Source organism: Ambystoma mexicanum, chromosome 14 (assembly GCF_040938575.1).
Source record: "Ambystoma mexicanum isolate Mex_15411 chromosome 14, UKY_AmexF1_1, whole genome shotgun sequence".
NCBI classification, from domain to species: Eukaryota; Metazoa; Chordata; class Amphibia; order Caudata; family Ambystomatidae; genus Ambystoma; species Ambystoma mexicanum.
In genome coordinates, this window is record NC_090940.1 from 218,787,055 (window position 1) to 218,814,401 (window position 27,347).

At 45.8% G+C, this 27,347-nt stretch overlaps 1 protein-coding gene across 4 annotated transcripts in view; it reads right to left on the minus strand.

Moving 5' to 3' along the window:
* Positions 1-27,347, minus strand: part of CDKL1 (cyclin dependent kinase like 1) — a 1,210,180-nt gene that overhangs the window by 234,599 nt on the left and 948,234 nt on the right. For all 4 annotated transcript variants that reach the window (XM_069638983.1, XM_069638981.1, XM_069638982.1 and 1 more), the window contains exon 8: positions 21,692-21,748. In XM_069638983.1, coding sequence (XP_069495084.1) covers positions 21,692-21,748 — 57 coding nt within the window. The remainder of the gene's footprint in view (positions 1-21,691; positions 21,749-27,347) is intronic.

Sequence of the window (27,347 nt, forward strand, 5' to 3'; positions counted from 1 at the left end):
AATTAGAACCCATCTAATACACATTTAAACACAATGGTTCATATAAAATGGACAAGTTAAAGGAACATCTCTGGTAGCTCCTGGTTCGCCTGCGGTAGCTGCTGTATACAGGGTGCTGTATACAGGGTGATGCCCGACACCAAGGAGCTGGTTTTAGCTCCCGCTCATCGAAGCTCAATTTTGAACCCTGCATAGGCATTATTGTTATTGGATTAAGCATAGGATTAGGGCTTTGCCTATAACTCTGATTAGATGCAAGAACCTGCACATGAGTTTAGATGATTATTAACCTCATATTCACATCTTTATCCTAATTTCTTTTATTTATTTTTTTAATCAGATCACATTGCGTAAGGAGGTTGGTTGTTTATACTTTTGGGAAATTTTGAATTCTGTAACTTCAGGATTCAGCAGATGGTTGATTCACTATTCTTTCAGATGAGTTAGATGATTGGATGGAATTTAGTACATTTTGAGTTTAAAGTTTCTATACATTCTGTGATCTGGGATAATTAATTGTGTTCTTCTCTCAGACCTGCCCAAATGTATTCTATTCCTCGTTTGGAGCAGCTCCTCCAATGAAAAGATGCAGCATTCATAAGTATTGTTGAATTTTGTAAGGGAAACGTTGTTTCATGGGTTCTTATAGTAGATCAAGCTTCTGGTTTTGATTGATGATTTTCTCTCCTAGCTAGTGTTCATTTTGATTGTAAACTTTTGACTGACAGTGGCCTAATTTTGTGGGGATAGTGATATTGTTTTTAGATTGATGTTGCTGTCCAGGCTTATTGTTATGGTCTATACCAATCAGATATATCATTTGCAGGGGTTAAAATAAAGACCCTCAATTACAGAAGTAAAAAGTGTTGTGGTTGTGTTTCATGTTTGGGTCTCAAACACTACCCAATACCTTACAAGGTGTAGATTTTGCAGTAAGATTTGGAATTTCTATAGGAGACCAAAATCAAATTCATAATTTATAACTCTAGTGCGATGTCTCTGGATTTTTTTACTTTACTTTTCCCGGATCGATTACTACTTTTTCCTAATTAAACTTAATCCAAGGGCTCATAAGTGATGAACATACAGTGTGTACTCTCTAAAGAAACCTGATGTTCCTCAGGGTTAGGGCACACCATGTAACCTGTTTTTCTTATGTGAGTCACTTTGCATAGTCCACTGTGGGGGCTCATCTGATGGGTGGTAGCCTTTACCTAATTCTAGGGAGTACAGTCCTGTTCTATCCCAGATGTCAGACTACCAACGACTAGTATGTACAATTCAGTGTACAGTCCTGCGGCAGGTATTTGTTCTTAGGATGTTGATAATGTGATACCATGGAATTACCTCTGCTGGCAGAAGTATTCGAAGATTATAGTAGCAATACACAGATGGGGCTGGTTTGTGAATGGCCTCTGTAGTCAGACCTGAATCAACATCTGAGTGAATATGTCCTTGAAAGAAATCTGCAAAGCTTGATTGCAGTACTGCCATTGCTTGGGTTACCACTAAAATGTTTACATTGAAACAGTCTTCTTATCGGGGCCTGGGTTCTTCTCCAGCGTTATCACCCCTTAAATGTGAATGCTCCGTTCCAGGTACCTGAAGACCCTTTGAGGTGAGTTCCTCAACAAGAAGAGGGAACTGACCTGAAGCATGGAAATATGAAAACCCTGTCAGAACTTACAACCTTCCTGTAACACAGCTGCTGGCAATGTTCCATACTAGTCAATACGGAAACCAGACTACCTGCGACCAGAGTGAGTACAAGCCTGGTGCACACTTACTCTGATTTATCAGGACCAGGCTTGTGAAAACCTCTGACCGTCTGCCCTCAAAATGCCTTGCTTGCCAACTTTATGAGTTGTGTGACAAAGTTCCTGCCTTATTTCCTATGGGGCTACCAAGGTGGCCAGGTGCCTTCTGCAGCTAATGGATTCAGATCATAGGGATTTTATAGGGAAAATACCCTGGCCACCTCCATCTATTCCTGTCTCAGGGCATAAAACAGTCACATTGCCAACAAAGATACTGCTGCCCCTTTAAGAGACTCAGAGAATGACAGTCCCGTAGAACCAACAGTGCCTGCATGCTCAGCTCCTCTTGCACGGGTATAGGAGTTCCAAGTAAATCTACAGGGGGAAAGAGAGGGACCTGAATTAGGACAGGGAACTCGACATTTGGTCAGCAAGCCATCAATCACACAAGAACTCCTCTCTCATATAGTTAACAGATCGGCTAAAAGAGTGCACAAAGGGGCAGGGGCAGCATGTGACAACCAGAGCGAGGACATCCCAAGAGGAGAGACTAGCAAGTCCCAAGTCCCCCATATGAACTGGAGGCAATACACAAGGGTGGGGCCTACCAGCCAATCCTTCTATGTGAAGACCACCCTGAGTTTCCTTATCCCAGAGGCGGGCTGGAAGGCAGGGCCAAAGTGTAGTAGACAGAGAGGAACACCCAAGGGGAGGAAAGAGCCAATCACAAGCTCCATATCAGGACAGTAAGCCATCCCAAGGGGTGGAGACAGCCAATCCCCATCCCAGCAAACACACCACCCAAGTCCCCTTTCACCAGAGGGAGCTGGGAAGGCAGAGCCAGAGCTCTATAAAAGCCCACATGCGCAGGCTGTCAGTGTAGGTGTTTGGAAGAGAAGCTGGAGAAGGGAGAAAGTTGACAGGAGTTTGTTTGGAGACGGTTGGATGAGAAAGCAAGGGACTGAGCAAGACCTAGGAGACAAGGAGGGAGGTTCATGTGGCCAAGCAATACTGAAACCTGGGGGCTGCAGGGGAGCCCCAGGAGACCAGAATAAGCAGTCAAGAGTGCCGGAGCAGAAGGCAAGAAGCAACAGACTAGTGGCCAAAGAGGGTGACATTATTTAGAAGTATTCTCAGGGGGTGGAGAAGGTGCCCAAAGGGAGTGAGCAGATGTGCAAGATCTAGAAACCATTAAGCTTGAAAATAGAGCAAATGAGGGTGGTGCCTAGAAGGGTGCAGAATCTGGGAAGGACCTACACATTCTTAAATGTGAAACAGTGTGTCAGGGTAGTGATCAAATGGTGAAGAAGGGAAGACTGGCAGTATCTAGGATCCAGGAGAAGAGATATCAAATGGGTTGAAGAAGTAGAGGATGAAAGTAATAACGAGGTGGCTCAAGAGGGTCAAAGATATTACCTAAAAGAAGGAAGTGTCAGAGAGAAGAGAGACTTGGAGAGTATTAACAGTAGCACCCAAAGTAATGAATAAGGTGCGGGAAGGAAGAGTGATTTGGAGAAAAGTGACTGCTACCCAAGGGGCTGAAGAACACTTGGGCTCCAATGCCATCATGCTTCCCCCAAGACCTACCTGCAGCTGCTCCTCAACATCACTGTATCATCAAGACAACTCGTACCTCATCGCTGCAATCCCTGCCCAGCACTGGAGCTAAAGTCTGAGTAACAGCAGTCAAAGACCTTATAGCGCGAGATACCACAGTCTTTAATAGCTCTTTGAAAGGTGCCAGAGTGGTTTTGAAAAATGTCCTAGTCCCCTCATTCAAACTGTGCAGCAGCTGGGACATCTCCCATTAGGCTAATCAGAGCACTATCTTTCACATATTTATTCTAAAAAAGACCTGTACAATGGTGGAGTGTGTCTAAGTGCAGCAATTCCTCCAGGCACTTGATAAACTGGGATTGCACAGAGCACTGGTGAACATATGACCCCCCCTCCATTGACCACAATCCAATAATAATAATAATCATAATGATAATAATAACAATAAGATTATGGTTTTATTTCGTAATTGTCTGAATATTCCCACTTCTAGTTGTTCAAATAATAGGTATTGCTATTACCGAATTGAAATGTACTCTATTTAACAACCTCAGAAGGATGAAGGGCTAAGTTGGCACTGCCGGTAGTCAAACTTGCAGAGTGCAAGCTGACAACCTATGGTTCAGAGCCTAAACATGTTTCCCGCTTTACCTGGGTTTTCTTAAGCTTTACTTTCCTGCTGTTGCACATATATATTTACTTGCTTGCTTGCTCAATGGCAAAGTTACGCAATGTTTAGTTGCCTTAACTCTGGTATTGAAAGCCCTTTTGGTCAAAGGATGAAAGTCTTACCCTTGATGCTGGTCCACCCGCTCCCCACCAGAATATTAGGCCTTGATTACTTCACCACTATCTACCACGAGGTGAACCAAGAAGAGCCCAGGACAACCTCTGTTCTACTTAAATAAATTACTCACTTGAAATCTACACTAGGGCACTGAGGAAAGTTTTAACAGACTCCACGTAAATCCCTTGAAAAGGGCATCATTAGACATTTTCATTGAATACGTTATATTTATTTGTTTGCAATTCTTATATAGCGCTACTTGCCCATGGGCCTTAAAGCGCACAAAGAACAAGACAGGACATACAAACCAGTAGCAGAGCTAGGTGAGAACATCCTGGAATGGAGAATAACCAAAGCAAACCTAATCAGGGTCTAGGTTAAAAGGGTGAGTTTTGAGGCGTTTCTTGAACTCTCTGCAGGCCTTTACAGGCCTAAAATCGAGCTGTAATTTATTCCAGAATAGGGGGGTTGGACATCAAAGATGGATCCGCCAAAGGTTTTAAGGTTATACTTTGATTGATAAAGTTTTAGCGAGTCATAAGATCGCAAATTACGACCTATTGGGGGGGAAGAAAGACAATTCATGAGATATTGAGGGGCTTCCTTATGAACACATCTATGGGTCAGAGAAAGAAATGTATTTATGACCCGATGTTTAATGGGAAGCCAAGGCAGGCTCTGTCTAGCATCAGTAATATGTTCCCTAAGGGACAGCCCAACGAAAGCTCTGACGGCTCCATTCTGTGTGACAGGCAAGGCCTGTAGATTGGCTTTGGATGTTCCCACAAGCAGACCATGGCAATAATCTAAAAGTGAATTCACTACCGCAGTGGCAAGAGTGGACCTGCTTTTTAACGAAAAATAGGGACGAATGTGACTCATCAGTTTGGAAATATATCACAGGATACCCGTACAATTGCCACATCAGGCTTCATAGAAAGTTCTGCGTCCAGTATCATGCCGAAAGTTTTCACTTTATTTGATACTTAGATTTGGTTGCCCGCTATGTTGAAGCTATTGTATTCTACGAGCATCTTTTTTAATCTTTGTCAAAATGCTAGAATCAATAATTCTGTTTTTTCGAGATTAAGTGCAAGCAAGTTCGTGAGCATCCAATCTTCAATAGCATTATAGATAAGATTGATGGTGTTGGAGTCAGTGTTGTGACACCGGTCAGCTCTATAATAATGTGTGTGTCGTCGGCATACTTCGCTGACTGAACACCCAAACAATCAAGCAAAGTAAGTAGTGACATGATGTACACATTAAAGGGCAGCAGAGAAATGCATGACCCCTAGGAAACACCACAGGTGGTCAGTGAGGGTACTGAGCTAACATTCTGTATGGCAACTCTGGCACTTATAGGACCAAGAAACAAAAGAATCCACTGAGTTGCCATATCACAACAGTGCACAGGTTCACTTAACCTGGTGACTAACAGACAGTGGTCAACAAAGTCAAAAGCCACAGAAAGATCCAACAGCAAGAGAAGAGCAGGCTTTCCGTTATCGATTATGCTGGCAATATTGGCTTTAAGATCAATTAAGGCTGTTTCTGTCCCAGGCCTAAGCCTGAAATCTGATTGTTGCTGATTTAAAATACAGTTATTTTCAATAAAATCCTGAAGTGGCAAGTAGGCAACACGATCTAGGATTTTTTGAGGAGCGGAGAGATCCACGATTCCTTCAGAATCATAGGAACCGTGGATTCAGCAAACGATTGTTGACTAATAAGGTTACCCATGGCGCCAGAGTATCAATGCAAGCCTTAAAGATGGTTGATGGGAAACTATAACATAAAAAGGGTGTAGCTTTGATCAATTCACTATCTTACATATCTCTGCCTCTGAACAGGGCTGGAATAGAAAGATCTGGGCATTGATAGGTTTAGGGAAGACAGAGGGCTGAACAGAACATTGGGAGATACAACTTGTTTCCCTGGTGTTGCGTTGCTGGTCTTGAATAGACTGCTGATGGGCAAGTATCTTCATATTAAATTCATAATGGAGTGATTGCCACCATGCCATATCTTTGGGGCCAGATGTCGCCTTGGGTAAGTTCCCTTCAAACTCTTTTAGGATAGTAAATAGCTTGCGTGAGTCTGATCGGGCTGATGCTATCCTATCATTATAGCTCTGTGATTTGGATACTATAATAGCTGCTTTCAATGTTCGACCTACTTTTATCTATTGATCCAGCTGGACTGGGGAAGGATTCTTCCTCCAAACTCTCTCAGCTTTATGTTTGGCCTGACGCAGTGCAATGATAGAGTCTCCAAACCATTCATTCTTGGTGACTTTATTCTTCACAAGTTTGGCTTTTTGGGGGCTAACAAGTACATGATGCCGTTAATAGTGTTTGTGATGTGAGTTGCCAAACTGTCAGCATTAGAAAAAGTAGCAATGGGAGATAATTTAGCCAGTAAGTGAGATGCTAAAGCCGAAGGGGTAACCTTTTAAAGGTTTCTTGTAATAATAGAGTGCTTGGGGCGAGAGGCTGACGGAGAGGGATTGGAAGGCAGCAACAATATAACCTGTACTAAGAAATGATCTGACCATGGACAGGTTATGATACTGATATTATTAGTAGGCAGCTGATGGGTAAGGACTCAATCAATAGTGTGTCCTTCTCTGAGGGTGGGGGCGTGCAGCTTCTGGGAGAAGCCAATGGCAACAAGGGCTGCAGGCAGTGAAACTGCCAATTTATCATGAGGGTCATTAGCCCAGAGATTGAAATCGTCGAGAACAATGACAGGGGTGGTTGCCCTGGTCAGACTAATAAGTAAAAGAATGAACTGCTCCTCAAAGTGGGGATTGTTAGTAGGTGGTCTGTAAATTACCACGATAGTAAGGTAAGTATTAGCATTGTGTTTTAGTTTGAGGACCAAGCTGTCAGATCAATCGAAGGGTGAGTGGGTTTTTGACATGACTCTCAAGACACTTCCTGTCGATAACAACCACCCCACCACCTCTTCGGTCCAATCGATCTGCTCTAAATATACAGAGGGGCTGATTCATGGAATTATTTGCGCTGAAAAACAGGGATGTGTGCACCATTCTGCCCGCAAATCCCCATTTGTTAAACAGGGATTTGCGGGCAGAATGGCGCACAAATCCCTGTTTTTTGGCACAAATAATTCCATTAATCAGCCCCACAGTCTTTGGTGCATCAGAACATGGAAGTGGAAAAACTGGGGAGAACAATACTGAATCTTAAACAAGGAAAGCTAGTTTATTTATATTGTATTCACACCCGTGGTTTGGGGTTATGAACGTCAGGAAGAAAGCAGGAATTGAGGGAAAGAGAAACTGACCTAGCAACACAGAACATGAGCTGTCTGCAATCACTATTCCAGTTCTCACCATATTTCTGCAATTTTTCTGGGATGCTTTAAAACAACATTGGGTCATGAAAATGAATCCAATGTCTAGTTTCAGGATGGTTGATCCTACTACGCAGCACTGCTGTATGCACAGACAGAGCGCAAAGTGTGTTTATAGGACTGAGGGAGGCAGGTCAAAGTGTCTCTCAAATGATTTACCTAAATAGCTACACCAATGGAAAGAGCTGCATGCACACTTTAGTGGGCAGGCCTGTCACTTCAGGAAACTGCATAATTTAACTTTCAGTATATGAACAGTTACCCTAAGTTCAAAAAGAGGGAATGTCTGGTTCATTTTCAACACCAGAGTTGTTGCATGTGTTGCCGGTCACCAATGGGTTAACTTGTTTCCGCCCGCCATTGGAGAGGCGGAGTTTATAACGGGGAGTTGGGGAACGAGGGGGGTTCTGGGTAAGGCGCGAGAGGTGCCAGTTACTGTTTTGTGGAAGTGAAATGAAGACGTGTTAAGAAACCCCTCCGTGTGCGCGTCCTCCTTTCAGGCCTTGTAAGAGGCAACACTGGCGACGAAGGTTGTCCGTGTGCACAACAGTCCTCCTTTGGCAATCCGCCATATCCTCTCTCGGATGTCCGCCGAGTCTCCTCCTACTCCTCCTCCTCCAGTACGAGTAACGGCAATCCGCCGCGTGTGCATGGGCGTTTGCTTACACGCCGAACTCCTCTCCTCCTCCATCGTCACGCCTGGGACGGCGTGCTAGACTGCTGCGCAAGCACTGGGAAGTGTGCATTTGGTCCTGGCAGTCCGCCAAGTCCGCTCCAGCGACGCGTGCCGGTGATCCCACCCACGCCCTCCGGCTGCACCTCCAGCCCTCTTCATCCGGACTCTCAAGTGAGTGCAAGTCCACGCTCACCTGCGAGGTAGGCCTACACCAGCGTACGCCATCGTCTGCGGCAGGGTCGCCACTCCGACCCAGAGAATTTGAGGCAGCATTTGGACTGACTGAACGCCCGCGGGCTCCCACTGCCCAGCAACATCAGCATCCCTGTGTCCAATCCTGGATCCCCCCAACTGGCCCGCGAGACAAAACCAATACAGCTGCGGTTACCCCCGCCATTCACCATGGTGCCCCAAGCCACCAAGGGACCGAGATGGACTGACTGGATGGAAGACTTTCAGCACTACGTGCGGGGGTCTGGTGATGGTGACTCCCCCAATATCAGGGACATCTTCCTCAATCTGGTGGGGGGGAGATAAAGACAGTTGTGAAAACGATCCCCGCAGCTCAACAAACCACATTCACAAACCTGATTGGGGCTCTGGACAAACTCCTCAACATCGAAGTCAACCGCAACTACGAGCGGTATCTATTTAACAAATGCACTCAATTGCCACAGGAGACATTCAATGAATTCATAACCCGCTTGAGAGGGAAGGGGGCAAACTGCCAGTTCGACGCATTTTCCCTAGAAGAAGCGATAAGGCTGAGGGTCATAGAAGGGTGCCTGTCCCCTGCACTCAAGAAACAGCTACTGAAAAAACCCCTCACCATCCCAGAAGTCAGCGAGCTTGCTCGCATACATGAGAGGGTTGATGCCCAAGCCTCATCCATGAGCAACACAGGCAACCCCAAACAAGACAACAATGAACTCGTCGCAGCCTTACAGCCCTCTCGTCAAGGTGACTGAGGGTCGCAACCATACAGAGCACAAGCTACGCAGGTTCCACGCCAGCAGAGGCAATGCTACCACTGTGGGATGTCCTTCCCACATTCCGGATCATGCCCAGCTCTATCCCAACGATGCACAAACTGCGGAAGAGAGGGACATTTTCACTCTGTATGCAGAGAAGGCATACCATTTGCTCCAATGCGCCCCCAAGCGCCCGCCAGGACGCCTATCCGCTCGCCGTCCCCACAATACAATCGACCCAGATACTACCAGCAAGGGCAAGGACAGAGGCGATACGTCAGAGCCATTGACGAGTACCAAGCACAGGGGTACCCACCACAGTTATACCAGGCAGACCAAACCAGATATTTCACGGATGAGTATGACTACCCACCAGCAGAATATAGGCCTGAAACATTCTATCACGACGAGTCGGAAGCAGCATACAACACGCCGTATGATCAATTCGACCAGGACGAATACGTCAATCTGATACTTGACAACGAAGAGGCCAGGGAAGCCCCCAAAATCCCGATCAAAATGGGGAACTGCCAATTCCAATTCATGGTCGACTCAGGCGCTACTGTTAATATCATGGGCGAACAGGACTATGCTAAAATACCAAACCCGCCAACGCTCGAACCATCTCACTCGAGAATTTTTCAATGGGGAGCTGCCACCCCTCTGCAGACAGTGGGGCGTTTCACACAACGGCTCATCTTGAATGGTCGGCAAGTGGACACAACCATTCACATCATCCGCTCACTTGCCAGAAGCCGATGCCTACTCAGCTATCATACGGCATCCCGCCTCGGACTGATTGAGATACACATGAAGGCGGGAGACACCATTACCGCAACCTCGAACAGACTGAATCCGAGAGACTCTGTCGGCACTATAGCATGCTACCAATCCCAGAACCTCATCACACAAGGCGACATCACAAGAACATTCCCCAACCTGTGCACAGGGCTGGGTAAACTCAAGGCCCCTCCCATCAGACTCCACATCGACCCCTCGGTGAGACTGGTGCCACAACACCCCAGGAGAGTTGGGTTCCACATGCAAGCTGCAGTGTCAGAAGCCCTCCAACAACTGCTTTCCGATGGTAACATCGAACCGGCAACCGGGCCAACGCCATGGGTATCCCCTCTTGTGGTCGTGCCCAAGGAAGGAGGCAAGATCCGGTTGTGTGTGGACATGAGGGTAGCAAACACTGCCATTCAACGGGAGAGGCATCCGGGCCCATGCATTGAGGACATGATTGTGCAACTAAACAATGCCCGGATGTTCTCCAAGCTCGACCTAATCCAAGGCTACCACCAGCTGGAGCTGCATCCTGACTCCAGGCCCATCACAACGTTCGCGACGCACGACGGACTCTTCAGATACCGGAGACTGAACTTTGGCATCTCGTCCGCCGCAGAGATTTTCCAGGAAGCCATACGCCAGGTCATCAGGCCCATAAGAGGCACACTGAACTACAGTGACGACATCCTCGTTTTTGGGTCTTCAAAAGAGTCCCACGACAAAGCACTACACGCCACTTGTGCAGCGCTTCAGGAGGCGGGCCTCACACTCAACATCACCAAATGCCGATTCAGCAAGACAAAACTAAAATTCTTTGGACACATCTTCTCCAGTGAAGGGATGACGCCGGATCCCGACAAGGTCGACACAATCACCAACCTCGGCGAACCACAGCAGGTTGTGGATGTTCGCTCCTTCCTCGGCATGGCGGGATACTGTGCAAGGTACATACCCCATTACGCCTCTCTCACTGACCCGTTGAGGAAGCTACTGCAAAAAGACTCGACCTTTGAGTGGACCCCCACATGCCGCCAGACTTTTACCAGCATCAAACACGCCCTAACAGAAGCCCACCGCCTTGCCTACTTCAATCCCTCATGGCACATGGAGGTGGTGGTTGACGCGAGCCCGGTTGGCCTTGGCGCCATTTTAACCCAAACCAGCAGCGAAGACATCAACCCCAGACACGTGGTTGCATATGCAAGAAGGGCATTGTCAACCCTAGAACTGGCCTATTCCCAGGCGGAGAAGGAGTTTGGCACCGGTCTGGGCATGTGAGCATTTTCACAACTTCCTCATTGGGAAAAGGTTCACGTTGATCACTGCCCACCAGGCGTTGTTGTCGTTGTTCGGGAACCCGCACACCAAGATGCCCCCAAGGATTGAGCGGTGGGGCATCCGTCTACAGGAATACGACTATGACATTATACATCGTCCCGGGGGTGACCTCAACCCCGCTGACTATCTGTCGCGACATCCAGTTGGATCTCCATTGATCCGGAAAGGCGACGTCGCCTATGTGCAGTACGTAGCATCCAACTCGCTACCTCTGGCCCTATCCCTTGAGATGGTCGCCACCGCATCAGCTGCTGACCCTACGGCACCCCTCGCTATCAGCCTCACGTTGACCAACACGTGGAAGGACCATCACAAAGCAATGCTGGCCCACCCGGAAGTGAGCAGGCAGGAGATCGAAAGACTGGCTAGGGTGCACAAGGAACTGGCTGTCAAGGACAACAACATTCTTCTCAGAGGGTGCAGGATTGTCATCCCTGCCACACTAAGGAGCGAGGTTGTCCGAACGGCCCATGAGGGGCACAGAGGGGCCGAAAACACCAAAAAACAGCTGAGGTGCCACGTCTGGTTCCCTTTCTTAGATGCAGCAGTAGAGGAATGGGTGAAGAACTGCCATGCCTGCCAGTGCACAGCCCCGGCTGAAAACCCACCACCACTACAGCACACGCAGATACCCGATCGCCCCTGGGAGCGAGTAGCCATGGACTTTTACGGGCCCACAGAAGCGGGTGACTATCTCCTGCTGCTGATAGACGAACATTCCAGATTCCAGATTGTCAAACTGGTTACCACCACAGCATTTCCCCAAGTAGCAGCGGCACTGGAGGAAGTATTCAGCGAGTGGGGAATCCCCAAAACAGTCAAGTCTGACAATGGACCACTGTTCTGTGGCCACGACTTCGGGGCACTGGCGAAACATCTGGGCTTCACACACATGAAGATAACCCCCAGCCACCCGCAAGCGAACGGAATGGCAGAACGCTTCATGGCGTCAATTAAAAAGACGATACAGAGGGCCAGAGTCGAAGCAGTCAATCCCCACCAGGCACTGTGCCGACTCCTACGAGACTATAGAAACACACCCCACGAAGCCACGAACAAGACATCTGCCGAGCTAATGCTCTGCTACGAAGTGCGAACCCGCATACCACGCAACCCGTCAAGCGATGAACCGCCGGACATGGACATACTCCAAAGGGATGCAGAAGCCAAAGACAGAGCAAGACAAGACACCGACACTCGCCGCCACGCAGTGACAAAAGATTTCCACATAGGAGATGAAGTTCTCATCCAACAGCCAACGCCCAGAAAGACAGATCCACGGTTTGCCTCAAGTCCCATGAGGGTAACCGCAGTGAAAGGTACAATGGTGACGGCCGAAGATCAAAACAGAGCTGTCACCAGGAACTGTCAGCAATTCAGACACTATGTCAGACGAGAGGGAACGGAGCTACCTCAGAGACCGTGTTCCCCAGAACCACGAGAGCCGCGAGACGACCTGTGGACCCCTCTGTTAGGAGATCCTGCAGGGACAAGCGATGAAGCAAGAACTCAGGGAACGTCAGGGCCAGTTGCCCAAGACGAGAGACCACGGCAAACCATCAAGAGGCCTATGAGGCTTGTTGAAGAATGTTGAGTTGATGTTTGGACATATTGTTCGGGGGTGGTGTTGCCGGTCACCAATGGGTTAACTTGTTTAGCCCCTGCCGTTGGAGAGGCAGAGTTAATAACGGGGAGTTGGGGAACGAGGGGGGTTCTGGGTAAGGCGCGAGAGGCGCCAGTTACTGTTTTGTGGAAGTGAAATAAAGACGTGTTAAGAAACCCCTCCGTGTGCGCGTCCTCCTTTCAGGCCTTGTAAGAGGCAACAGCATGCTGGGACACATCAGAAAAGTGACCTTTGAGGAACTTTATACCTTCGAAAGCAGATTGTAAAGGAAAGGGGAAAGCATCCAAGGACTCTTGATGTACATAATTGACTAATGTGTAGCGTGAGAGTGAATATGACTATTATCGTCCTGAATAATGTTTCAAGCACCAGTGATAGCGAACATAAACACGTCATCTCATATGTCGCTGAGATGTTTTGAAATTGTTTTTACAGAGACAATTCCAAGGTGTGCAAACAATTATTAGAAAAGCCTGATGAAATTGTAAAATGAAAAACAATACATTTCTGTTGAATATGAACTCTAGATATTTTTCCAGATTATTCTACAAAGGCTATAGTCAGAGTTGTTGAAGCAATTACATAAGATCATTGGATGTCTAAAATAAATACCCTGGGGGTTTTCAGCCATCTGCTAATATTTTCTCACTCTAGCATGTAATATTTATTATGGGTTTTAGGGTAAAACTAAGCCAACTTTTATATATCAAAACTGTTCTTATATGGATGCTGGGCCTTATCTTGTCATTCATCCCTATGATTCTTGTAACATGAATACAATGACAAGTTTATAACATAAAGAGCAAGTCTGGGTGTAGAACTTGCATTTGGAAAGTGTGCATTTTTTGCAAAGGCCAGCCAGCTAAAAATGAATTACAGTGTCTTTTAATACACATCATATTAGAGTTAAGATGTCTTCAGTTTGGCCAAGCCATAATTTGATGGTGTGATCGTTGAGAGTCAAAGGACACCATAAGCAACTACAGACTTCAGTTCTGAGACAGTATCAACACCTTCAATTGTGTGGCATACATGTCATCTTACTTGCAGATACAGCAACATAACTAGAGGCGGTATCCAATAAAACCTCTGGATTGGAAAGTTATTTAAAGCCGAAAGCAAGGAAGCAATAGCTGAAAAGCCTTTGGAATCGGTTGGAATATCCATTAAGCTGCATCTGGGAAAAACTGAGGCCATTGTATCTCTACAGCAGGCCAAACCTCTCAGGCAGATGTCTCTTTATGAAGGCTAGATGTCATGGGGAAGAGGGGAAGCTTTACCCGTTGGTGCGTGCCCACTATGCTTTGCGCCCACTTTTCTTATCGTCACATCCTCCTACTTTTACCCCATGCTCATGACCTTTAATCGCTTATTTCTTGATGACTGTGAGCGGCTGAAAAGTCCTAAACCTCCGACTTTGGCAAAAGAGCCCTATATTTTTACATTTTTCTAGTCTTTTGCTTGATTTGTTCCCATCAAGGCCTCATTGGGGAAGCAAATCCTGAGCAGCACCCTTTTTCCTATGGAAGTCTCCTCAGAGCAGGCTTCTGGTGACAACTCTGATGAGTTATAATGATGTAGATCCTGCTGTACCCTGCAGTGATACAAAAGGGAACCACTAAGTAAATCTATTACCAAGCCCAGCAGATGAACGTTGTGTCCTACGAGAAAGCAAGTGGGATATGAATGTTGAAATATATAATGATGGCATTTGCCTAGCTTTGAGACAGATGGCTATAGGTGACAGAATTAGTAAATTACCTTTTTCATGAATGATGCCTGGATTTAACCTTGAATCCGCATGAGGAGGGAAACCTATTGATTTGATGGAAACTAAATGTTTGAAAGGAAAATTCCTTGTGATAGCCATCTGAGTTTGCAATCAGCTCTCAAGGTTCTACTTAAACTGAGGCTGCATTCTTATCTTGTAGAACCCGGGGACAGCACCCAAAGTATAGAAGACGTCACGACAAAGAGGAACCCGGCCATATATTTTTCCAAGGCACAATCTGATGGGGATGGATTACCCGTGTTTGTGGACACTGAATTTCTTTCAGTGCAAAGAAAAGGACAAGAAGCTGTTGAATTGTGCCTCAATTCATTTTTTCAGCCTGTCATGTCAAAAAGAAAGGGAAAGACCAGATGCATGTCAAGACTTGGCCCCACCTCAGAAGGAGGAAGTCCATCCCGAATTGGTGTATTCCAACCCAGACATGTTTTGATCACATTGGGCATCATCAGTGTCATGTAATTTGGGTTTCTAGGCACACCAGACTCAGGAAACATGGTTATGCACAGGAATGGGTCCAGAGCCTGCTGTGCTTAGTGACCCAAGCTGCACCTCGGTGATAACATTCAATGTGGTGAAATATGTCTGGGATTGCTTTTGGTGTCAGGAACATGGGTACCCGCACACCTTGTTGTGGCCGTTTCACTGCATTTGATGAAAGAGTATAATGTAAAAAAAATAAAAAAGAAAGTCAGTTTGCTGCATTTTTTGCCGCGTTTCTTTAGGGGTTCGGGTTTAGGGTACATTTAATATTGCTTTTTAGTGTAGTGGAGATGTGGGGGAGCTGTTGTGGCATGGAGAACTGGCATTCATAAAAGAAACATGTAAAACGCAGTGAAATGGCTAGAGCAATCAGATATCCCTGATCCAGAATTTGACCTAGCAGTTCGCACTGCACCGCCCCTTTTGGCATGGGACTAAGCCTGATTTGCATATAGTCTTTTCCCTCCTTAAATGGCATGGCAGGCTGAAATGGGATTCTCTGGATGGTTGCCCAGACCAATGCCAGCAATTATGATTAATTCAAAACCTTCCAGCTCTCCAGCTTCATTTCGGATCGTCCCTTGACCCGGGAGGATGAGATGCAAACTTTCAAGACTCCTGCACCCAAGGCACCTGTCTGTTATTTCTACAGGAAAGTTGACCTGGGAAGTCGTGGACACTGGGCAACCTTGAATGCCAATATCCAGCAACGTCTTCGATCTGTGGCTGTGAAAGAACCTGTGGCTGTGAAAGAAACTCTACATGAAGCTGTAACAGAAAATGTAGACCTTGTAGGGTGCATCTTCAGTTTCTGTTGGCGTGCTCGTAGACTAGTATACCTACTAATGGAAACACTTCAAAAGCGTTGCTGGTAACTCTTTGCTACCACAATAACGAGAACGCGGTCTGGATGCTTGCATATGATCAGATACAACAGCAAAAACCTAAAAGTGGTGTTATGTATTGTAGCACTGGGCCTTTTCTTCCGAATTAGCTCACCCATTGTATCGTACCACAGGACAATCGCCAAAACGAATCCCCTGTTCTTTTTTAATTATAGCAACCGAGTAAGCCCACACAAAGGCTTGTTTCTACAACTGAACACTGGTAGACAAGCTATTAGGATGTTTCCTCCCAGCCCTGTGCCCAGAGGGTGAGATTAACTGACCCAAAATTAGACTACAGAGTTTCCAAAAAGCTTTCCATGGCTTGGCTTATTGTAGCAGTGTTTGACGAATCCAGTCAAATCTTGGGAGGTGAACAGGATGGTTTCAAGGTATAATGTAATATAATATAACATTAAGAGTACGTCCACATAGTGATGCCATTACAAAATAATACTTAACCTCCTGTGAAGTTGAATATATGTTGGGCAGATTACAGGCAAATAGACTTAAATGGAGTCTTTTCAGTGTTCAAGGGTAGAGATGAGTGGATGGCCCCACATAGTACTGCTCAAGTGGATGGCCAAATGAATGGACATTCGGTCATTCACCATCTGTATTTTATCTGGCAGGAGCCCTGTGCACAAACATTGTGTCTTGTCAGGAGGCCATAGGTCTGCATTAGAAGTCAATTATTCAGCTGTTTCTGACTACTGATTGTCAGAACTGTGGATCCTCAGAAGTTTAAAGTTTGACTGTGGCAGTCCTGATCTTCGATTTATCAGAAACGATTCTGGTGGCAGTGAGTATTATCTAAAACCTGCTGGACAACTGAAAAACCATCGAAGAAGGTGGTGTCAAACTGCAAAAGCTGGGGTACAGCGCAGTTGTGCTGTTTGCTGCCGGCATCGCTTCTGTACCAGGTGATTTAGTCTGTATCCAGTGACTGCATTTCAGCAAAGACTTGTACACCTCTGAATCTTAGAAATATGCTTACCATATTTGGTTTATTGTAGCATTTGTACCGATAGTACCGAGTGTCCGGCTATCCCACCTCTTCATGTAGGGTCCACAGGGTTCGAAATTGAGAGCAGCTGGGAGCTATTTAGCTCCCGCTTCTAGCATAGTAGAGCCTGATTAGCTTGAAACCAACAGCTACCAGGAACTACTTTTGGCTCCTAGGGACAACTTGTGTCTTCCAAACATGTAAATATGACAATACATTTGAGCATTTGAGAATTTCAATAAAGAAGAATTAGAAAACATCTAATATAAATGTAAACACAATGGTTCTTACAAAATGGACACAAAGTGAAAGGGGCATCTCTAGTAGCTCCTGGCTCCCCTGCCTGCAGTAGCACCTGCCTACAGTGTGATGCCCGACACCCAGGAACTGGTTTTAGCTCCTGCTCAGCAAATCTCAATTTCGAATCCTGGGTCCATGCACCAACAAGTGGCAAAGCTTCTTATGGGAGCTGTCACACAGCGCATACCAGGGATAACACCAGGGAGAGTGACCAGGAAATCCTGCTCATTCAGCATGTGGGTTCATCTTCCACTGGCAGGGGGGGGAGCCACACACCCAGCGGTCAACAGAACCAGGCATGTGATGTTGTCACTCAGCAGAAACATATTGAGGCTTGCAACCTGACTGTCTTCTCTGTCAAGGGGAGGGAGTGTTTGCTCCTTGATTCTCAATAGTACGTTTGAGAAGTCTGGTGTCCTTACACATTGATGAAACATCATCATCCAAAAATGTTTGTGAATCGTAATCCAGCATAGCTTCTGCTCAGTCCTCTTCTATATGGCATGGTCTTCTTGTCATGACTTATACCCAGGTTAAACTAAGTCTCCTTCGTATAATAAGGTGCGGCTGCAGACCCCCAGGTTATGTAGGAAAATTGAGTGAGGATCCACCTTCAAATAACACGGTTGCATACTTTCTAACTTTTAGCAGCCACCCAATTGCTGGGGGCTGCCACAGTCAAACTTTCCTGGGCTTTCAATCAGGATGTGGATTGAAGCTGGAAAACTTAATATTGCAGTCAAGACCTTTAATAATCATCTGAACAATCAAGGATCTGGCTGTTTCTCCTTGGATCTGCCATTTTTCTCTTCAGCCTGGCATGATTCTCACAATATCTTCCCCTGGTCTCTCCACCATTCTCAAGCTGTCCCAGCTGGGATGAAATTCAAAGGTGTCCATGCCAAGCATTGCTTCCAATTCAAGAGGGATTCCTCCACCCTCTTTATGAAATCCTCTGTTGGTTCTTACACACTGTTCTGATAGATGGCTACATACAGGAATACCAGGGACCTAAACCCCAAGACTATCTAGCCCCAGGTGTCTGGAAGCATTGAGTTAGGAAAATAATTCTTCATGGTGACAGTTAGGGAGAGATGGTGAGGCAGTCCCTTGGAGTTTCTCCTGTCTGCACTGCTTCTTTTCCCCTCTCTTATCTGATCTTGCTCTGTCCCACCTGACTGCCTAGCCTTCCTCCTTCAATCAACTGGTTTTGCCTAGGGCTGAATTGACCTGTTGGGAGCTTTTGTATTTTTCTTGGATGTGTTTCGGTCCACATCACTCCAAGCCCCTGGCATCCTCACTTCCACCTACAGTTGTCCCCCCCGCCTACTAACAATTTCTCCCTAAGACTCCCCAGTATTTAAGCTGTCTTGACAGCTCTTAAATAAACTCTGTATCAATTCCCTGAAGCTCGCTTGTCTCACTTTGGTCCCTGCTATCACCTTTGCCCACCAGTTCCTCCTGAAAACAGTCTTCTTCCTAACTGTCAGTATGACTTTTTGCAGTAGTCACATCTTTCCCACCTCAGTAACAACATTTCCACCACCTCCTCGTCGCTATCCCAACTACTCCCTGCCTTAACCGCCACAAGCTTGCCAGTATCACCAGCACATCCACCTCCAACTCTTGTTGCAAGCACCTCAAATCTCTCACTGACAATACCACCTTCTGCAGTAGATGCCTCCATCCTGACATCCCAAACTTCTATCCTGGTCCTTTTGACACTACCACCTACTGCAGTAACTGCTTCTGTCCTGACATCATAGCCTCCAGTTGAAAACACCTTCCTCCTGACCTTCCAAACTTCTGCTGAATCCAATTTTGTCTTCTTGATGATACCACCTTGGGTTGTTATCCTCTTCACCACTCCCTCTCTACTAAGTAGGTCTTCCTCAAATGCTTCCACTACCACCAGCTAAACTACCCCATATCCGTTGCCACCAGTGCCACGTCTCTTGCTATCAATACCTCTTTACCTTCCGATAGTGCCTCCTCCTTCTCCTCTGAAATGTTCACCTTCTCCTTTACACTGCTACCAACTCTCCAGATCTTTCTGGTCTTTCTGTCTTTCCAGCCACCTTCCCTGCAGCTCTCCAGTATTCGCCAAAGTCTCTCTAGCCAATTCAGTCTCTGCTGCTCTTGAGTCTCCAGCTCAAGCCTCCTGTTCCTGCAACACACACTTCTGAACTGGGCTGTCTGCCTTAAATAGGGAGATCCCCCTTCCCACAGGGTGGTACTTTGGTTGAGGTTTGCATCTGTGACTGCCAACTGCTCATGGGCTGGGATAGTCTCTGGCTTCCGGCTTCCTGTAACTCAGGTTTAGGCTGATGGTGCAAGCCTACACCTATATCAGCCCTCATCATGTATTTGATGTATGTATGATGTATCTGGGAGAAATGCATGTCCCTGAAACAAGCATGATTGATGCTTATTTACAGGTAAGCACACTGGAGGTCTTTTATGGGCCTTCTTAACATTATTTCCAAGTTGCATGTTTTTTAAGTTTGCAGATTCAGGAAATTCATCAGTCGGTACACAGACCTGAATAGGTCTGCAAATAGTGTGGGATCTGCAGAAGGTGGGTCTGCTATCTCCTGCACTTACAAACAGTTCCATAATGTACTTAATAGGGGTACCTAACTTGGAAAGGCATCTGAAAGTTTCAGCCGGTCTTCGGGAGTGGCCTGGTAGTGACTGGGTGACTGGCCCAGGGAGAGTGACCAGGAAATCCTGCTCATTCAACATGTGGGTTCATCTTCCACTGGCAGGGGGTGAGCCACACTCACAGCGGTCAACAGAACCAGGCATGTGATGTTGTCACTCAGCAGAAACATATTGAGGCTTGCAACCTGACTGTCTTCTCTGCCAAGGGGAGGGAGCGTTAGCTCCTTGATTCTCTATAGTACGTTTGAGAAGTCTGGTGTCCTTACACATTGATGAAACTTCATCATCCAAACAATTTTTGCGAATCGTAATCCAGCATAGCTTCTGCTCAGTCCTCTTCTATATGACATGGTCTTATTGTCATGACTAATACCCAGGTTAAACTAAGCCTCCTTCATATAATAAGGTGCGGCTGCACGGTTATGTACGAAAATTGAGTGAGGATCCACCTTCAAATAAAACGGTTGCATCCTTTCAAACTTTTAGAAGCCACCCAATTGCTGGGAGCTGCCACAGTCAAACTTTGCTGGGCTTTCAATCAGGATGCGGATTGAAGCTGGAAAACTAGACATTCACACAGAATCTATAATCTGGTTCTGGCCATTGTGGACTTGCTTATCCGAGGCAGGTAGAGGTCATAATCACATATGGCCACATCCTCATCCAATGTATTTTTTCACAGGGAACACGTTTTAGCTGTTGATTTTATCACAGGTGCTCCTTCTAGAGAATCCTGCTGTGTAGCAGTCTGTAACCCCTTGCATTCACAAAAAATTAAACTGACACCAACCAGTGTTGAACAAACAGCCAATTGATCATGGTTGCTCTTTAACAGGGTGCCTTTGGGGCACCCTAACGGGAAAGAAGTTCAGGGGATTGCAGGAGGCATATCCGAGTCATATTCTGTATGAGGCCTCAGATTTGGACTTGCCAAGCAACAATGAGGGAAAAAGCCTATGGTGAGGTTGGAGAATATGAAACATGAAAAGGTAGTTAATTATGAGGAATATACGCATGTCTACATTTAAAAGGATCAATTCTGGGCCTCGTTACGAGTTTGGCGGTGCAGTAAAAAAGTGGTAGTAATTCCGTTGCTGCCACTTGCTTACGTCAGAAACAGAATCACTGCTGTTTTTTGCAACACTACCGTATTTTGAGTTTGGAGGAAAAGTGGAGGACTTACCTTAAGAAAAAAGCCAGAGGTAAATCCTCCACTTTCTCTCAAAACAATCAGCGGAATTACTGTGGCGGAATTAGCACTCATGGTAATTCCGACAATATCCCCTTGGTGTCCTAAGGGCTCCAGAAATTGTGATTTACACCGCCCTACCACCACTTGGAATCCCGGTATAAATCCACAGGACCAAATAGCAGTAATGGCAATCGCGTTTGGCAGTATTTCAGTGAATTTACTGCTGCAGCATCGCCAAACTCGTAATGAGGCAGTTATTTCTTGCATGTGTCTACCTCGAAACTGTGTAGATTAAAGCAAAACCTATGTCTTGCAAACAACAAAACAACCCAAAAAAACTGAACATGGAATCCAAAAGGCTATCAATCTACTTGTATTTACTAGTACCACACTTGAGAGACAGGATTTAGTTTCAGACATTTATGAAATAAAAGAACAAGGAAACAAGTTGCAAACCACTCTACAGAAACAGTTTTTCCAAGCCTGCACTTACCTTCATTAACCCAAAGGTATGATGAGAAATATTGGAGAATTTCTCCTCTAGTGGCTCCTAAAATAAAAAAGTAGACTCGTAAACATTTATGAGCAAGGAACGGCGATAATGATTAACACTGATATAGTCATAATATAGCACAAAAACAAGTATGAAGCCTGGTGTATTTTGTATTTGTATTTTATTGTCATTTGTAAAGCGCTTTCGCCAAAGCGCTGAACAATCATTACATAAACAACATTACAAAATCAATGGTCAAGTAGGCAGTAAAATGCATAGCAGAACAGAATAAAATAGGTATAAAAAAGTAGCAGGAGGAGGTGAGTTTTGAAGTGGGTACGAAAAATGGGAAGAGAGAGGGCGGATGATGAGAGGTACAGAGTTCCAATGTTTGGGGTCAAGAAGAAAAAAGGAAGGAAAGCAGGAGGCAGTGCAGGGAAGTTTAGGAACAGAGAGGCGGTACACTGATTGAGACCGGAGAAGACGAGGGAGAAGAATAAAATGAGAGAAGAAAGGTAAGAGGGAGCAAGACCATGTGCACACTTAAAAGAAAGTGGAAAGAAGAGTCAAATTGTAAGAAAGAGATAGACAGAAGAGAGGAAGTAATAGAGGAGTGGGCAGGTAGTAGGAAGAGTAAGCGGACAACAGAGTTATAGATGGAGTAAAGAGGGATAAGATGAGAAGAGGGAAGGCTAAGAGAGCAGTGCAATAGTCAAAGATTAGAGAAAATAATTGGGTCTGACTCTTTCAGGTCTTAAAACCGTATGGGATGGGCACGAACATGAGGAAGTGGATAAGATTATGTAAGGAACCGAAACGGTAGGGACGTTTCTTCCAGATGGCAGCAAGAGAGAGGAATGCGCCAAGGATGCCTCCTGTCCCCGATCCTGTTTGCCCTGGCACTGGAACCCCTAGCAGACATTTCCAGGGACTAATTTAGAGATCAAGAATAACGATTGATTGCTGGACTCTTGTGATTTCCTTGCATGCAGACGATGCTATTTTGTACGTACAGAATCTGCGTGGGCACATATTGCACACATGCTAGAGGTGCTGCAACATCTGGATTCTGGATTAATTAGGTGAAATCTGCAGTTTCCCACTCGGAAGCCGTAGAGGAAAGTGGATTTGTGAGCCGGCACCACGTGGTTCTTACTGCTAGAGAAATATGTTACCTGGGGTGTGCCTAACTACTTAGTGGGGTGCAAACCCTCCAAAGGCACCTCTGCACATGTGCCCAGTTACCTAAGGGTTTGGTGCGCATTACCAAATAAATAAGCAAAGAAACAAACAAACACCCAAACTGAACTTTGAAAGAAAGACCTAGGTCACCAGGCCTGGGGTGAGGGCTGCAAACCCTATCCACTTATTGTGGTGAACAGTTGCTGATAATTATATGTACAAGCATGCTACAACCAGTTTAACATATTATACTTGTGTGCTTCAGGCTTAAAAAGGGACCCATTTAATTCAATAGTATTTTGGGAGCTGCCAATGACCAATGAATTTCAGACCAGAGTGGTCCTTCATCGGGGCATAAGCCATACAAACAAGATATCAGACAATCGGTCCGATCATCAACCCACAATTAAATGTCAAGAATGTGGCGAACTTTACAACACAAATAGCATGGTGTCATTGTCATAAAATGTAAATTGCAGTACATGTATATGAGGCGTGCATGAGTGGGGGAAATAAAAAAGAAAAAAAGAAAACACAATTATCATTAATGCATTTGATTATGTTGCACTTTTCATAATCCGAACACAACTAAATCACATGATCACTGACACTGCATGCACCTATGGGAAAATTCAAGCAGCAGAAAATGTGTTTTTTTGTCAGAATGCCAGTGTGCTATAGTTCCTCTCCTAAAGTGTCTAAAACCCTTATATGCCAGATGACTCCTCATAGTCACAAAAATAAATTCTCTAGGCTTGTGCTTAATTTATTTATTTATTTTTTCATTTATAAAGCGCCTACACCCGAGAGCATCAAGGCAGATCCAGTTACACGCTAGAAGAGTCAAACAAACAAAAAAGTCACACAAAAGGAGATCAAACGCTTAATGGTCTTAAGACTTCCGATGCCAGAATGATGTGTAACACTAATCTCTAACTTCACAGCAGTGTAAAAAGTATACCAAATCTGCTGAAATATGAAAATGGGATATTGCAATAACGATAACAAAAATTTAAAAGACATTATGCCTCATATCTCCTAACCTGGCACGCAGTTTAGCGAATGTGCATTTTTGTAACTTGTTTTATCGTTATTGCAATATGGCATTTTCATATTTCAATGGGTTGGGTATAGTTTTGGCCTAGGTCTTTCTTTCATAAGCCTTGGGGGGGGGGGGGGCAGTAAGGGAACTACCAGCGAAGGGAGAAAGACTCAGATACTGAGGAATACAGATCCGTCATACTGCGGTGGATATGTTCCAGTATAACATGGGCAGGGCACTAACCAGCATAGAGGAGAGAATAGTGTTTTGGAAGAAACTTCCACTGTATTTAATGGGACGGATAGCAGCATGTAAAATGGTCATCCTGCCCAGGTTGCTCTACTTGTTTGCTAATACCCCCTTCATGATCAGGCCATCTTTTTTAATGCGCTATAGACAGCAACATTTCAGAATTCCTGTGGGCTGGGGGAAGATGACCTCCCAGACTTCGAGTTGTACTTTTTAGTGAACCAGCATGCAGCTAGATGGGACTCTAGAGATGCAGGAGCTGACAGACTGCCTCTCAGGAAGCCCCCCCAAGACATTTCACAGGGATGGAACTGCTTTTGAGAGAAATGGGAGGTAGGCATACGTCAGGCCTTACACAGGTGGTCCAACGGGCATGGAAGAGAACGTGTGTTTAATTGCGAATAGGTGAGGGCTACAGTGCTGACATGACCCTAAGGGCGACCGCTCGGATAGCGGTAGTAATTAGGGAATTTGGAGATAACAGATGCACTAATGCAGGATGTCTCATGATGGGAGACCTATCTGAAGGAGGGTGTTTATTACCGTTTGCAGAGTAAGCCAAGAAATTCGGGATGCCGGGAGGGCAATTCTTGAACTTCGTAAGTCTGACTAAGGGTCTGGTGATAAAATGGGATTCTCTACCAGAGGAACCTCCAATCACCCCAATTCTGAATGCCATACTGAACATAGGCACTCAAAGAAATGCGAGATCAGGGTTATATACTGCACTTCAGGACAGTGGAGCCCAATCTCCTCTAAATGTAAACGAGAAATCGGAAAGGCATGTGGACCAAAATCTGCTCCCGGATTAATAAAGTGTTCAGGAGTGCCTGCTTTAAATTAATATAATTCAATCGTTTATATAGAGAATACATGACCCCTCAGAAACTACACATGATGAATCTGGACAACTCAAACAGATGTCCCAAGTGTGGATGGGATTCAGCAGTCTTCTGGCATATGGTGTGGAAGTGTCTGGTAATACAGGACTTCTGGCGCAATGTGACTAGCAAGATAAATAATTTGATGGGGAACCGTTTGCATGCTCTCCTAAAATCTGCTTGCTGGGGATCTTACCAAGAGGAAAAAGAGAGGGTGTAGCCTATTATGACTGGCTAGACCTTGGATGGCTATCTCCTGGAAAGGCCCCAAAATGTCCCCCGTTGAGCAAATGGCTGAAAGATTTGTAGAGATGGGTGGCAGCAGAGAAACTGATAATACACGAGCAAAGGAGGAGAGTAGGCATGAGTGATTTGGAGTTAGAATGAGGCACGCTTCTTAATGACTTGCAAACCTTACCTGATGATCTACCGCCTTGAAGATGGGAGAGGGAAATGGTACTTGTGAGACGATTACAAACGGGAGCGATAAAGCGAGTGGGAAATGTTTAGAACAATGAACAGGCTTGAACTTTTTACAATTATCAAACAAATCATCAAATACGTGATGATTAGTATACGGGCTGGGGCTGTGGGGGCATGGTTACGATGTGGGAAATTGCTCGGATTGTTTTTTTGTTGTTTCTTCTATACTAAATGCCAATAAAAACTGTCAAAAAAGAGATTGAGAAAATAATCAAAGAGATAAGCAGTTTAGTGGCCTGAAAGGAAAGGAAAGGATGGGCAGCAAGATTATAAAGTTGGAAGTGACAGATATGAGCAGTGTTAATGATGTGAAGGGACAAAGAAAGAGAAGAGTGAAAGATAATGCTGGGGTTACGAGCAGAAGAAGAGAAAGAAAGGAAGGAAGGGGGAAGAAGGCCAGTAGGAGTGGAGCAAAGCGGTGGTGAGGAAGAGGTCAATAATAGAATTTCAGTTTTCAGAGAAATTAAGATGGAGGTGAGCACGCTCCAGGTGTGGATAGCCATAAGGCAAGAACAAATGGTAGAATGCAGGGTTCTCAGAAAAGGATAAGAAAATCTGGGAATCATTCGATTAAAAGTGGCACAAAAGGATTCCAAGATGGCGGCGATGCGGAGAAGATGTGCCTGAGTGCGGCTCCGACCCCCCTCCTAGGCCGCAACAACAAAGATGAACAAAGAAGCAGAAAACTCGTCCTGCATGAGCGGACCCTTTGAAGGATCCACTCAACCAGATGCGGAGCAACGGTGTGGGAGAAAAGAAGAGGCTGACGCGATCAACTGCGCAGCTCGGGACATCGAGGCGAAAGGCTGTCTGAACGGAGAAGCGAGGTATAGCAAGCACCTCACTGAGGCCGCCGCCAAGAACAGCAGAAGGTTGGGAATCAGACTCAGGGACTCACACTTGGAAGGTCTGCAGTTAAAGGGACAGTGACACGCCCAGATGGGGTCGGAGAAGCAAGCCGATCCACAGCGGCGCCTTCGGAGATACGATACGGACCGCCATATTGAATACGCCGCAGGCAACACCCACGGACAGCCCGTAGCTGCTCGACGTGAGGGACTGGAACAAAAAGGATTACATTGCACCCAAGGTACGGTGGATCCGGATCCTGAAGACGGAGTGTATGACCACTTGATGGCTGGAAACTCGTGGCCCCCTTCCTCTACACAGGGTGAGAACGTGAAGAGAGACGATATTAATACGCAGACACCTCCTCTAAATCAATAACACTCCTCCGGTCTGCACAGAATACAGAAGAGCAGCCTCAGAGACGACCAGAGGATATCCCCTCCCCCACCCACGGTTCACAATGATATCAGAATCCAGGACAAGAGCCAGGGGCTAAACAGTGGCCAGAACCATAGAGGAGTCAGAGGGACACAGTGGGGGCACTTCATAACGTGAATACATAAGAGCCACTCAGAAGCAAGGGATTCATCCCTCCCAGGGAAGCGCAGCATATATCTGGCATCAGACCAACAGCAGAAAATCAGACCCTGCATAGTGGGGCAAACGAAAGACAATCTGAAAGTTTACGCTTACAGGACACAAAACTCCCTTAAGGATCTCTACTCAGGGGAGGGACAGAGACAGAGAAGAAACATATTAAGAAAGTCCATATCAAGATATCTGTAGATCAGCACGAAAGGGAAACAGATAAGGGGGAAGGGGACGGATAATAGCACATATGTCAAAGTCAAGGGGTAGAAGAGCGCAACCCACTCAACGGACACCCCAGAAGAAGCAGGAGCAGAGCTTGCCACGACTCTGGGGGGCAGAGACAGCCACACCAGCAACATCTGCGGAAAAGAAAAACCAA